Source organism: Mobula birostris, chromosome 8, assembly GCF_030028105.1.
Source record: "Mobula birostris isolate sMobBir1 chromosome 8, sMobBir1.hap1, whole genome shotgun sequence".
In the NCBI taxonomy this organism is placed as follows: Eukaryota; Metazoa; Chordata; class Chondrichthyes; order Myliobatiformes; family Myliobatidae; genus Mobula; species Mobula birostris.
This window is the reverse complement of record NC_092377.1, coordinates 36,900,830-36,913,431: the sequence shown is the minus strand read 5'-3', so window position 1 is coordinate 36,913,431 and position 12,602 is coordinate 36,900,830. Positions and strand designations below refer to the sequence as shown.

At 40.5% G+C, this 12,602-nt stretch overlaps 1 protein-coding gene across 7 annotated transcripts in view; it reads right to left on the bottom strand.

Annotated features, from left to right (window-relative positions):
* The window catches only part of LOC140201238 (tRNA (32-2'-O)-methyltransferase regulator THADA-like), a 424,035-nt gene that overhangs the window by 118,038 nt on the left and 293,395 nt on the right, over positions 1-12,602 (bottom strand). For all 7 annotated transcript variants that reach the window (XM_072265008.1, XM_072265009.1, XM_072265010.1 and 4 more), the window contains one exon: positions 5,032-5,147. In XM_072265008.1, the coding sequence (XP_072121109.1) occupies positions 5,032-5,147 (116 nt within the window). The remainder of the gene's footprint in view (positions 1-5,031; positions 5,148-12,602) is intronic.

Genomic DNA, 12,602 nt, shown 5'->3' with positions numbered 1-12,602 from the left:
CAGTAACTGGGAGGCTGGAAATTGACCACTTGCTTCACAAGGATCTGTGATTCAGTGTTCTGTTCCCCCAGGCTCACAAGTATGGTTGTAAGTGTCACTTACCGCAGCTTCTGCTTACTTTCTACAATCAGTTTCCCAACCTTCAGATAAGTTTCAAATCAGGCTCCCAAATGCTCTGTAAGAGTCTGTCCTAAGTATGTCAGAGGCAACCTGCCGCTCTTTGGTGGAACACCAGGCACCCTACTGTCTACTTAACACACCATGAGCTAGAATGAATGTTCCCAATATTCATCTGGTAAACAACAAACTCTTTCCTGTCTCTTTTGGGGGATTAATGTCAAGTGCAGTTAGCTCCAGATGTCAAACCACGACTGCATCATTAATGACACCCATCTCTCATTAGATCAGGAGGACTGCATCCATTTAGAATGCACGCTAATGAACTGGACAGTAACTCTAATGTAAATATTATACGATAACGTACATAAAAATATAACCACAATGGAAGATGATAAAGGGTAAAAATGAACAGTGTGGCCGAGATTCAAACCATCTGTTGAAATAGTGAATGAGAGCCTAATAAATAGGAACCAAAAACTATCAAGTTTAAAGAAACAACGATTGAAAAGTATTAGTTAGACCAGCTTCGAGATATTTCCACTTTTGGGCAATGCTATCAAAAGAACCTGCTGGAGGAACTCAGCATCTGTGGAGGGAAAGGAACTGCCAAGGTTTCAGGATGAATCCCTGCAGAAGAACACAAATCACTGTTCACTTTTACCCTCATGCACATTCAGTTTGATTCACCCTGTTAAGGAGCCAAAAATGATTCAGTGGAAAAAGTTATTTCCTCTACTTTAAACTTATAAATGCCCAAGAAAATGAAGCCTTCTGAGGCAAATGATTTGTGGAGAGGAACTGGGAATTGCCTGGGGATGCTTATCTGTTTTGGGATTTTATTTAATTAGCTTCAAAATCATGAACTATAAAAAGCAGAATATTAATGCAGATTATTCAGAAAACAAAATTTAAAAAATGAATTGCTCATCATATCAACATGCTTTTGCTCATTCTGTTCTTCTTTTACGACAATATTTTCTCTTCCTATTTATTGACTTGTTGGATTCAGCCCCATATATATTTTGCAGCTTTGGAATGAGGTTTGTTCCTCTGAGCCAAAGATAGTTTATTTCTCACCTTGTGGAAGTGCAACTACTTTTTCTTTCCCCTCAGATTTTCCTTGTGCAGCATGGACTTACACTGTGCAAGTTCTTTTCCCCCCTCATTGAACTAAATTATTTGTAAAAGATTTATAAAGAAAGCACAGCTTGTCCCATCTGCATGTGTATAAATCTCAAGCTCTCAGAATTAGAAAGACACTGGGCTTATTTTCTGATAATATACAAAAGGCCAGCACAGAACACTTGTATGAATTATATCCCAAGGCAAAACAGGCTTTGATAACGTGAATTCATGCTTCCAAAAATAATACACAAAGAAGCCAAAGGCTACAAGTGATACTAGACAGATGTTTCCTTCAGTTTTCCAGCAAATTACTTGCACTGAGTTGAAGTTAAACCCTGCACAGTTGTTAAAATGGCACCAGAGTCATACTTTGAACTTTCTGGCACACATCACTTCACTAAACATATTTTAACTTTCATTCACAATGAAAAGGGCTTTGATCTGTAACTGGAGGCTTAAAGGGCTTAGCTTGACTTTTTTTTAATATAAAGTACCTTATTAGAATTTATCATGTAACAAATCCACAGTCCTTGGCATTGGATCCAAAATACTGCTCCCACTTTGCAGTAAAGCAGTAACCTGGTTGTAAGCATTATGGTACACTATTTTTTTCCCCCAAAAATCGCTCCATTTGACAGATCTAAAAATATTATGTAGTGGAGGAGAAAAACTTGAAATTTAGAAAGAGAAAGTAGGGACAAGTATTCTATTAATTTCCCACTCCAGTTCTTTTTAAAGTGTTAAACATTAGTAATCCAGTAAATTAGTAAAACAATTTGTAATCCAGGGAGTGGGAAGCACAGAATCAAATATCGCTGTGATGATTGTACGTTCTAGTATCAATTGTTTGACAACAATGAAGTATAAAGTATAAAGTAGATAATCCAAATCTTGGTTATCTAAAATTAAAAAAAAATATAACAGGCTGTCTTTACATTTTTATACGTTGAAATTACTGCCCTTTAAATGCGAGCAGGCCACTCAGCCTTTGAAGCCACTGCTAACACTGATGCACGTTAGCTTTTCAGCAGAACATTCAGAATTCCCCATGATTAGAGTACATTAGATTACATTAGATTCAACTTTATTGTCATTGTGCTGAGTACAGATACAAGCCAATGAAATGCAGTTAGCATCTGACCAAAAATGCAAAGAACAGTGTTATTTACAAAATAACTGCGAATAAAAAGTGCTACAGCACACAAATATAAAAGTACTGAGACGGTACAACATGGGTGCAATACTGCTTAGCGCTGTGATGTGAGGTTCAGCAGGGTCACAGCCTCAGGGAAGAAGCTCTTCCTGTGCCTGCTATTGCGGGAGCAGAGGCTCCTGTAGCGCCTACCGGATGGGAGGAGAGTAAAAAGTCCATGGTTAGAGTGTGATGCATCCTTGATAATGCTTTTCACCCTGCCTAAGCAGCGTTTATGGTAGATGCTCTCAATGGTGGGCAATTGGGTGCCGATAATCCGCTGGGCAGTTTTCACCACACGCTGGAGTGCTTTGCGGTCCGATACGGGACAATTGCCATACCACACTGAGATGCAGTTGGTGAGTATGCTCTCAATGGTACAGCGGTAAAAGTCCGTCAGTATCCTGGGACAGAGGTGAGCTTTCCTGATGCTCCACAGGAAATAAAGGTGCTGTTGCGTCTTTTTGATCAGGATGGAGAAGTTCGGGGACCAGGTGAGATCCTCGGAAATGTGGACACCAAGGAAGTTGAAGCTTGATACACGCTCCACTACAGCTCCATTGATGTAGATGGGGATGTGAGTGTGGCTCACAAAGGTGACAAAATGAAACTCCAGGGTATCAATTCATCATTAGTTAAAATAAATATTTTTTTTTCTCAATAAAGCACATTCCATTGGTCAGTGGGGCCTGTAAATATGCCAACATCATTATATCTACTCTTTTCAATCCACTTCTTAATTTATTCAGCTGTTATGAAAATCTTATACCTGGCAAGCTTAACATGTATTCTAAGACTTGTACAGTTTTCGGTTTGTTAATGTGCTGGCAATGGAGGTCTTTGCGTTACCATGCACCAAATGAATGAAACACCATGAGGGAATGGTGGAGCAAACTTGATGGGCTGAATAGCCTAATTCTGCTCCTATGTCTTATGGTCTTAAGGAAAACACATGGCTTGCAACAGAGCAATCACAAACCACTTTGATATCGATAGATCCCTTGCCTGAATGGACACAGAAGTATCTGGTGGGTGATACTTGTTGGCCTCTTCCTTTGGTTTTTACCATCAGACTGCATTAATAAATTGTCTAAAAGCTGCTGAAGGCACTGGAAACTATTTGCATTGATATGATAATATGTACGATTTAAGACTTTTTTAAAAGAGCATATCCCAATTCCTTTGACTATCTCAAGCAAGAGAAAATCTGCAGATGCTAGAAACCCAAGCAACATACACAACATACCGGAGAAACTCAGCAGGTCAGGCAGCATCTATTAAAAAGAGTACGGTCGATGTTTTGGGCTGAGACCCTTCATCAGGACTCGAAAAAAGATGAGGCTTCAGAGTAAGAAAGTAAGAAAGAGTCTTACTCTGACTCCTCATCTTTTTCTCCCCAGTGCTGATGAAGGGCCTCGGCCCAAAACGTTGACTGTTCTCTTTTCCATAGATGTTGCCTGGCCTGCTGAATTCCTCCAGCATTTTGTGTGTCTTCCCTCTGACTTTCTTATGCTTTTATCATTCAGATTGTTTAAATTATTTCTATATTCATCACTGTCAGAAACTACATTATGTGTTCTCATGTAAAGCAACTCACATGTTGGATGCATCTACAGTTTGAATTGACATGTGTCCTAGTCCACTTGTTACCATGACCTGTACTGCATACTTAGTTATTTTCAAAGCTTTAGAGCTTTGTGGTGGTTTTCCAGGGATACAGGCATGTATACCCGGAAGATAGTCTAGCTATATTCGTGGGAATCTATTCTAATTTAATGGAAAACTTCCCATCTCTGGTCATATTATTGGAAGCTTCCTAAATTTATACACGTGTCGTCTAATTTTGAGTGGATTAGAGGACACCTCTAATTAGTGCTGAAGTTACAAGGACTTACTATTCAGTGCTGACATGGTTTAGTTGCCTGCAATCAACAAGTGAATGATATGGAATTCACTGTCTGAAAGGGTGTTCGAAGTAGGTTGAACTGTCACTTTCAAAGGAAATGGTTAGAAACTTGTCAAACAAAAGCTTGTTTGGGCAATAAGAAGAAAGTTGGGAAACGAGACTGACTAGATTATTCTGTGTGGGTTTGATGTGCCTACTATGTCTTGCCATTGCACTCAATGTCAAATTTTGTTTAATAATTGTTGCATAAGGCTTCAGGATGTTTACTGTACTGAAGATGCCACATAAATCCAAGTTACTTTTTCAATGAAATTAAAGTGAAATTCAAGATCCCTAAAATGACTTCAGGAATTGTAACTACATAGGCAAAGAGAGCATACTTGGTTATTTTGCCTTAATAGTGAAATAAATCCATGTGGATATGCTAAGGACTTTACAAGACCCAGATCTAAAGAAACTGTTTTCCATTTTGGGTGTGAACTGTGACAACTAATATAAAACCCATGAAAGGAAAAAGAAATGGTACCATTAAATCTGCCAACACTTAGATAGATGATGAAGAATTTGCAAAAATACACAAGCAAACAGCTTTAATTTTTAACCAAGAATCTAAATATACCTCTGGCTTATATATAAAAACTAAATTACTCCTTATTTAGTACTGACTTAGATTGAAATTCAAACTTACCTCGTTGCCAACCATATTTTGGCTCTAGTGCAGCCAATGATGTCATTCAGCTCTTGGTGAAGACTTGAATTGGTCCTTTGTTTTGAGTCATAGCAGGACTGCAGTAAATGAAATGCCTTCATAAATGAAAAAAAGGTATCAACGAGTTATTGGCTGCACTGACAACCTGTGGTTAATTTAATGCCATTCCAATCACAGCAGCAAACAAATATGTGATAATTCTTGAGCAATTGCTTGAAGTTAATTTAAGGAGGTAAACAAAAGAGTGAGACGTCCAACTAAAAGTAATTACAGTGTTTAATGAATTGTGACGATGTCTGTCGCACACAATGCTGCAGGTTAGGCTCTAAACATTAAAATTCCAAAAGTGATATCCTAAGACACTGAAAACTAACTCATGCACAAAATGTTTCTGTTTTCGGATTAGTATTCAAACGAGCTGGCTTTTCATAACCGTCACAAGCTGGAATAAAAGCAGGAGACAAAGGACAAGGCCAGCTATGCAAACTTAAATCTTTATTACAGAGTTTTGATTTCCCTTCACCTAAAGTCAACAATGGTTGTTGGTTCAGTGCATGCTAATAAGAAGAAAAAAATTAGCTATGTCACATGTATACCGAAACACAATGAAACGTGACATTTGTGTCAACAACCAACACAGTCCCAGGACATGCAGGGGGCAGCTCACAAGTATCACCATGCTACCAGTGTCAACATAGCAAGCCCACACTTACTGACTCATATGTCTTTCGAATGGGGGAGGAAACCCATATGGTCTCGGGGAGAACGTACAAGCTCCTTACAGACATCGGCAGAAATTGAAACCTTATCACTGGTGCTATAAAGCGTTACCTAAGCTGCTACACTAACTTTGCAGTATTATACATTTAAAAAATATAATTAATTAGCAGCTGTCAGAAAGTTAGCATTGTTGATTGGTTAGTTTTATCTAACGTTGAAAGTAAACAGGATTTGACAGCATGATACTGAATGTACTCTTTCGCAAGGTTAAATTTATAACTTGATCTAAATCAACACTGACCACCTGGTAACATAGTAGCCCTTTCTCTTTTTTTTAAAAAAGGTACTATTCTTTTGATCATGAGACTCATATCAAAGATCACGAAAAATGATACAAATTCTACAACAGACCTCTCCAAAGTACTGAGAAACAATTATCCCTGTCTAGTTCTCAATTCAATGCAATTTGATGTCTTGGTTGAATACTCCCTTTAATAATATGCCATGTCACGTTGCCTGAAATTTACCAGCCTTTGCCGCGGTAACTATTACAAAAACAAATTTGGTGGGGAAGAAGGGAAAAAAAAATGCTTTGGATTTTCAGAAAGCTCCTCAAGGCAGGGAGAGAGGTAGCACACTGAAATGGTATGCAAACCAGATGAATAACAAGGGACGGAGCGTGACTGATGGGGTTGCTGAACTGTGAGTTGGATGGGCTGATGCACTAAATAGTCCCCTTGCAAGTTCTAGGTTGAACAACAATATACTCTCAGCACCATCTACCTTATATTCCCTTCACCAATGGAGTAGGTGGAATTAGCAAGTTTGATAACACCTATAATTAATCAAGAAAGAACTTGCAAATGATCCTAATTTCCAAAGCAATATTTGAACATACACAGCTACTTTTACCAAATTGAACAATTTCTTATTAAAAAAAAGGGAATATCTTCATGGTTCAGTTTTTAAAAAAAGATGAAGTAAGAAATAAACAAGACCAATCTGTATGTGTATGGTCATGTACCTCGGAAATTTGCTACTCAAACTCTAAAATTTAACAATCTCTATTGAAATATATTGAAAAATTAGTTTCGTTCAGATCTTCCAGTACTTATCTACCACATGCTAGCACAAACAAGTTACATAATATGAACCAGAGATGGATAAATGGTTGAAGTACAGTATTGGGCAAAAGTCCTAGGCAGCCAGGAGTTTTAGTATGGTTTCTACCGAGCCATGACCTCAGCATCATGGCAGCTGTCTGGAATTACCAGGAGAGACAGAAGCAAGCAAGACTGTGGCAAGTTTGCCAAAATACTTGGAACAACCTAGCAGCTAATTTTCTTATAACACTGCATGACAGTGTGCCAATGGAAATTAATTCAGTTTAAAAGGCAAAGGGTGGTCACACCAAATATTAATTTTAATTAGTTTTTTACTGTTTATTGTGCTTTATGGTAATTTTTAATATTTAAACTAAATATCAAAAAATATTTGAAAACTTCTTTGCTGTACAGAATTTTTTTACGTGCCTAACTTTTGCACAGTATTGTATGTACAGTAACTACCTTTAAAAGTATGTTACTGAAAGTTTTTTCAAATTTATGTAATGTTTTAGTGCACTAATCAAATGTCAAACTTCGAAGTTCATTGCTTGATACAAGCAAATGAAGTGGCCATATGACACAAAGCAAGTTCCTGTTAAATGGCAATTAATACTCATATAATCTGTTTACCATCGAAGAAATATTAGCGAAATCACCAAAAAATTCCACAACTTGTTGATGCCACCATTCCATTGTATCAACCATGACTCTCAGCTCTAAACCAGCCTAAAAACTCTGGACTCACTTCTGAGATCATAAGTAACATATACAAAATGGAAGGAAATGGATAATCAATGTTTTGGGCCAAAACCCTACATTAAGGCTTACTTCTCTCTAAAAGTGCTGTCTGACTTGTTGAGCTACTCCAGCATTTTGACTGTGTTGCTCAAGATTTCCAGCATCTGCAGAATCTTGTGACTATGACTTTTGTGATTTTAGTGCACAGTCTACACTGATTTTGTCATGTTTCACATGAAATATTAAAATGAAGCCCGTCTGTCCTTTAAAATGGATGTAACCACCTGCAAAACCATTATCTGAAGAGCAGCAGATTCCTCACAATGCCTTGGCCATCACTAGTTCTTCAACTAACACAAAACCAGTGTTGGCCTGGTTTACATGCTCATATAATCAGTGCAGGCTTCACATCCAAAATTTGTGACTCAGATTAGTTTAAACACTTTCCTTGTAAACTAAAATATAGTTTTATTTTGAAATGTTCTTCCAATTAAACACTAGAGAACATCAAAATAAAACATGCAGCACACACAATACTGGAGGAACTTAGCAGGTCAGGCAGGATCTGTGGAAGTGAACAATCAATGTTTCAGGCCAAGACTCTTCTTCAGGACTGCAAAAGAAGGGGGAAGACGCCAGGATATAAAGGTGGGGATTGGGGAAGGAGAACTAGTTACAGGATGATAGGTGAATCTAGATGGTTGTGTGACGAGAATACACATAAATTAAGATGTTAGCTGGCCTGGGCTGGCACCAGTGGGATCAGCAGTTGGTCTGCCACCTGTCTTCAGGAGAAAGAGAGATAAGGAAAACAATGGAGCAGCATTTGGAGATGTTAATGAAGGGACGGGAGAGAGTAATGGAAGGACAGCTGTCAAGATCGGCTCCCCCTTTGAACCCTGAATTGTTTGAAGTGATGGACAGGCGATACCCCAGCAGGGGGATAAAAAGGGACAAGATCGCTAAGGCAGGACACACACACGACACCCCGAGGTAATGAGACCCTGGAAGCGGTGCGTCTCCCACAAGCCGGTGGGAAGTTTTTGGACGGCTGGTCACAGGATCAAGCCATAGACGCTCAGGGTGGAAAGGCACGATCGGCGGGAACCTGGTGTGTGTCCACCCTTGCCTGGGTGCCAGGTTCACCGCAGAGAAACGATCATATCGGGAAACGGAGGGGTCACGGTTGGTGACCTCAGATGACATCACAAAGGGCTCGCCCGAAAGCTGACTGCGAAGGTCTGTGTGGAAGCCGTTTTGAATATTCATTCGTTTTGCTCTCTCTCTCCTTCCCCCCACCGTCCATCGCCACGGCAGCGATTACTGCGAACTGAACTGAACTAAATTGAACTGAACTTTGCGTCACTTTGAAACTGGTCATTTACCCCTAGACAACGATAGAGCTTGATTGATCCTGTTATCTTAATTCTGTGTACATGTATGTTTATCATTGCTGAACTGTTGCATTCATTATCCTTTTGATTAGAGTACTGTGTTGCTTGTTTATTTAATAAAACTTTCTTAGTTCTAGTAATCCAGACTCCAACTGAGTGATCCATTTCTGCTGGTTTGGCAACCCAGTTACGGGGTACATAACAGTTGCGAAAGGTAAAAGGCTGGAGAAGAAGGAATCTGGTAGAAGAGAGTGAACTATGGGAGAAAGGGAAGGAAGAGGGCATCAGAGGAGATGATAAGCAGTCAGGAGAAGGGCTAAGAGGCCAGAGTGAGGAATAGAAGAAAAGGGAAGGGGGAGGAAAAAAAATTACTGGAAGGAGAAATCAAAGTTCATGCTATCAGATTGGAGGCTACCTAGACGGAATATGAGATGTGGCTCCTCATAGTGGCGAAAGAGGAGGCCATGGACCGACATGTTGGAACGGGAATGGGGATACAAATGAAAATGGTTGGCCACTGGGAAATTCCACTTTTGGTGGATGGTGCTCAACTAAGCGGTCTCCCAATTTACGTCACGTCCCATCAACGTAGAGGAGGCCGTATGGGAGGACTGGATACCACAGACAACCCCAACAATATGGCCTCATCTGGAAGGACTACTTGGGACCCTCCATTGAGGTAAGAGAGGAGGTGAATGGACATGTGTAGCATTTCTGTCGCTTGCAGGGATATGTGCCAGGAGGGAGATTAGTGGGAAAGGAATCATGGAGTAAGCGATTCCTGTGGAAAGCCGAGAGTATGTGAGATGTGATTGGTGATAGGATCCCATTGAAGGTGGCGGAGGTTGTGGAGAATGATATGGTGTTTGTGGAGGTTCATGGGACGGTAGGTGAGGACAAAAGGGACTTTATCCCTAGTAAGGTGGTGAGACAATGGAGTGACTGCATATGTCCGAGAAATGGAGGAGATGCGGGTTAGTGCAGCATCAAATGTGGAGGAACAGGAATTCTGTTTTTCAAAGAAGGAGGGCATCTCTGATGTCCTGGAAAGGAAAAAGCTGTATTCAGAGAATACGAGGGGTGATTGGTAAGTTCGTACCTAAGGTAGAAGGAGTCAATTTTAGAAAACCTAGCACATTTATTTTTCAACATAGTCCACTCCTACATGTACACACTTAGTCCAGCAGTTGTGGAGCATATGGATCCCTTCTTTGTAGAAGTAGTCCACAGCAAGGGTGATTGATAAGTTCGTGGCCTACGGTTGAAGGAGATGAGTTATTAACTTCAAATTTTCTGCATTATCACTCAAAGCGTTAAACTGCACGTGCATGTAATGACAGCGTCTTGGACCTCCAGGTGGTCAACAGCAGGGGTGATTGATAAGTTTGTGGCCTAAGGCAGAAGGAGATGAGTTATACAGCTCTCGTTACATGCACGTGCAGTTCAACGCTTTGAGTGAAAATGCAGTAAGTTTGAAGTTAATAACTCATCTCCTTCTACAAACTTATCAATCACCCCTGCTGTGGACCACTTTCTGGAGGTCCAAGATGCCGACTTCTACAAAGAAGGGATCAGTATGCTCCACGACCGCTGGACTAAGTGTGTAAATGTAGGAAAAATAGATGTGTTAGGTTTTCTAAAATTGACTCCTTCTACCTTAGGCCACAAACTTATCAATCACCCCTTGTAGATGCAGCAGAGATGAAGGAACTGAGAAAAGGGAATAGGATTTTTACCGGAGATAGGGTGGGAAGAGGTACAGTCAAGATAGTCATTGGAATTGGTAGGTTTATAATACATCAGCAGACACTTGTCTCCAGAGATGGAGACAGAGTGATTGAGAAAGGGAAGACTGGTGTCATAAATGGACCAAGTGGATTTAGATAGATAGATATACTTTATTGATCCCAAGGGAAATTGGGTTTCATTACAGCCGCACCATGGTGGAAGTTGGAGGCAAAGTTAAGGGCATGGTGGAAGTTAGAGGCAAAGTTGATGAAATTGATGAGCTCAGCATGGATGCATGGAACAGCATCAATGCAGTGCAGGAAAAGCAGTGCAGCATTAACAGGGAAGGCTTGGAACATGGATTGTTCCACATGGTCAACAAAAAGGCAGGCGTAGTTGGGGCCCATGTGCATGCCCATGGCTACCCCTTCAGCTTGGAGAAAGTGGGAGGAGCTGAAGGAGAAATTACTGAGAGTAAGGACCAGTTCTGCCAGACGGAGGAGGGTGTTGGTGTAGGGTAACTGACTGGACCTTTTGAAGAAAGGAGGAGGAGCCGAAGAAGAAGAAATTGTTGCATTTTTATCCCAACTCTGGCCTCTTACCTCTTCTCCTTCCCTGCTTATCATCTTCCCTGGTGCCCCCCCCCCCACCCCGTCTCTTTCTCCCAAAATCCACTCTCCCCTCCTACCGGATTTAACCAATTTCCCCCAGGATCAATAAAGTATGACTATTAATTCCTCTCCAGCCCTTTACCTTTTAAACTGTCCTGACTACACCTTTCAATTTCTAGCCAGTCCTCCTTCCCCTCCCCCCATTTTTTTATTCTGGCATCCCCTTTCCTTTCCAGTACGGAAGAAGAGTCTCGGCTTGAAACATCAACAGTTTATTTATTTCCATAGATGCTGCCTGACCTGCAGAGTTCCTCCAGTATTCTGTGTGTTGCTCTGGATTTCTAGCACCTGCAGAATCTCTTGAGAAAATGGAGCATGCACAATTGATACATTTCGTTGGAGATTTGCTGAAATGAGATTATGCATTCAGTGGCCACTTTATTAGGTACACCTGTACACTACTTATTAAAATAAATATCTAATCAGCCAATCGTGTGGCAGCAACCTAATGCAGGGGTCCCCAACCTTTTTCGCACTGCAGACCGGTTTCATATTGACAATATTCTTGCGGACCGGCCGACTGGGGGTGGTAGGGTTGCCAACGAATAAGAGTAGCAGTCAAATATGTTGGGTTTACCCTGAGAAAGACTACAATGACCATGAAGCCTTGCGCGGGCACCAGTGCGCATGCGTGATTTGCGTATGCATGTACGTGCCGATTTTTATCTACAAATCGTTTTTGGCGATTCTGTTCGGGGGGGTGGGTGTTAATCACGAACGCAATATAGGTGGTAAGTGGCTAATACACTCAATTTCGTTTCTAAAATGGTTTATCTAACGAATTTAATATTAAACACACAGCGCATATTTTCCTTGCATGAATATAACGATAAGTCAATTATCAGGGGAGCTTGAAGTAAGTGTTGAACAAACTTCCAGTAGAAGTGGCAGAAGCAGGTTCGATATTGTCATTTAAAGAAAAATTGGATAGGTATATAAACAGGAAAGGAATGGAGGGTTATGGGCTGAGTGGAGGTTGGTGGGACTAGGTGAGAGTAGCGTTCGGTACGGACTAGAAGGGCAGAGATTGCCTATTTCCGTGCTGTAATTGTTATATGGTTATATAAGTCAATAGCATCATAACATCTTAAGTAACGTTTGGATATTAAACACACAGCACATATTTTCCCCGTATGAACATATAAAATCATTGCAACACACCAATATCGCTGAATCAGTGCGAGCCCTGGGTT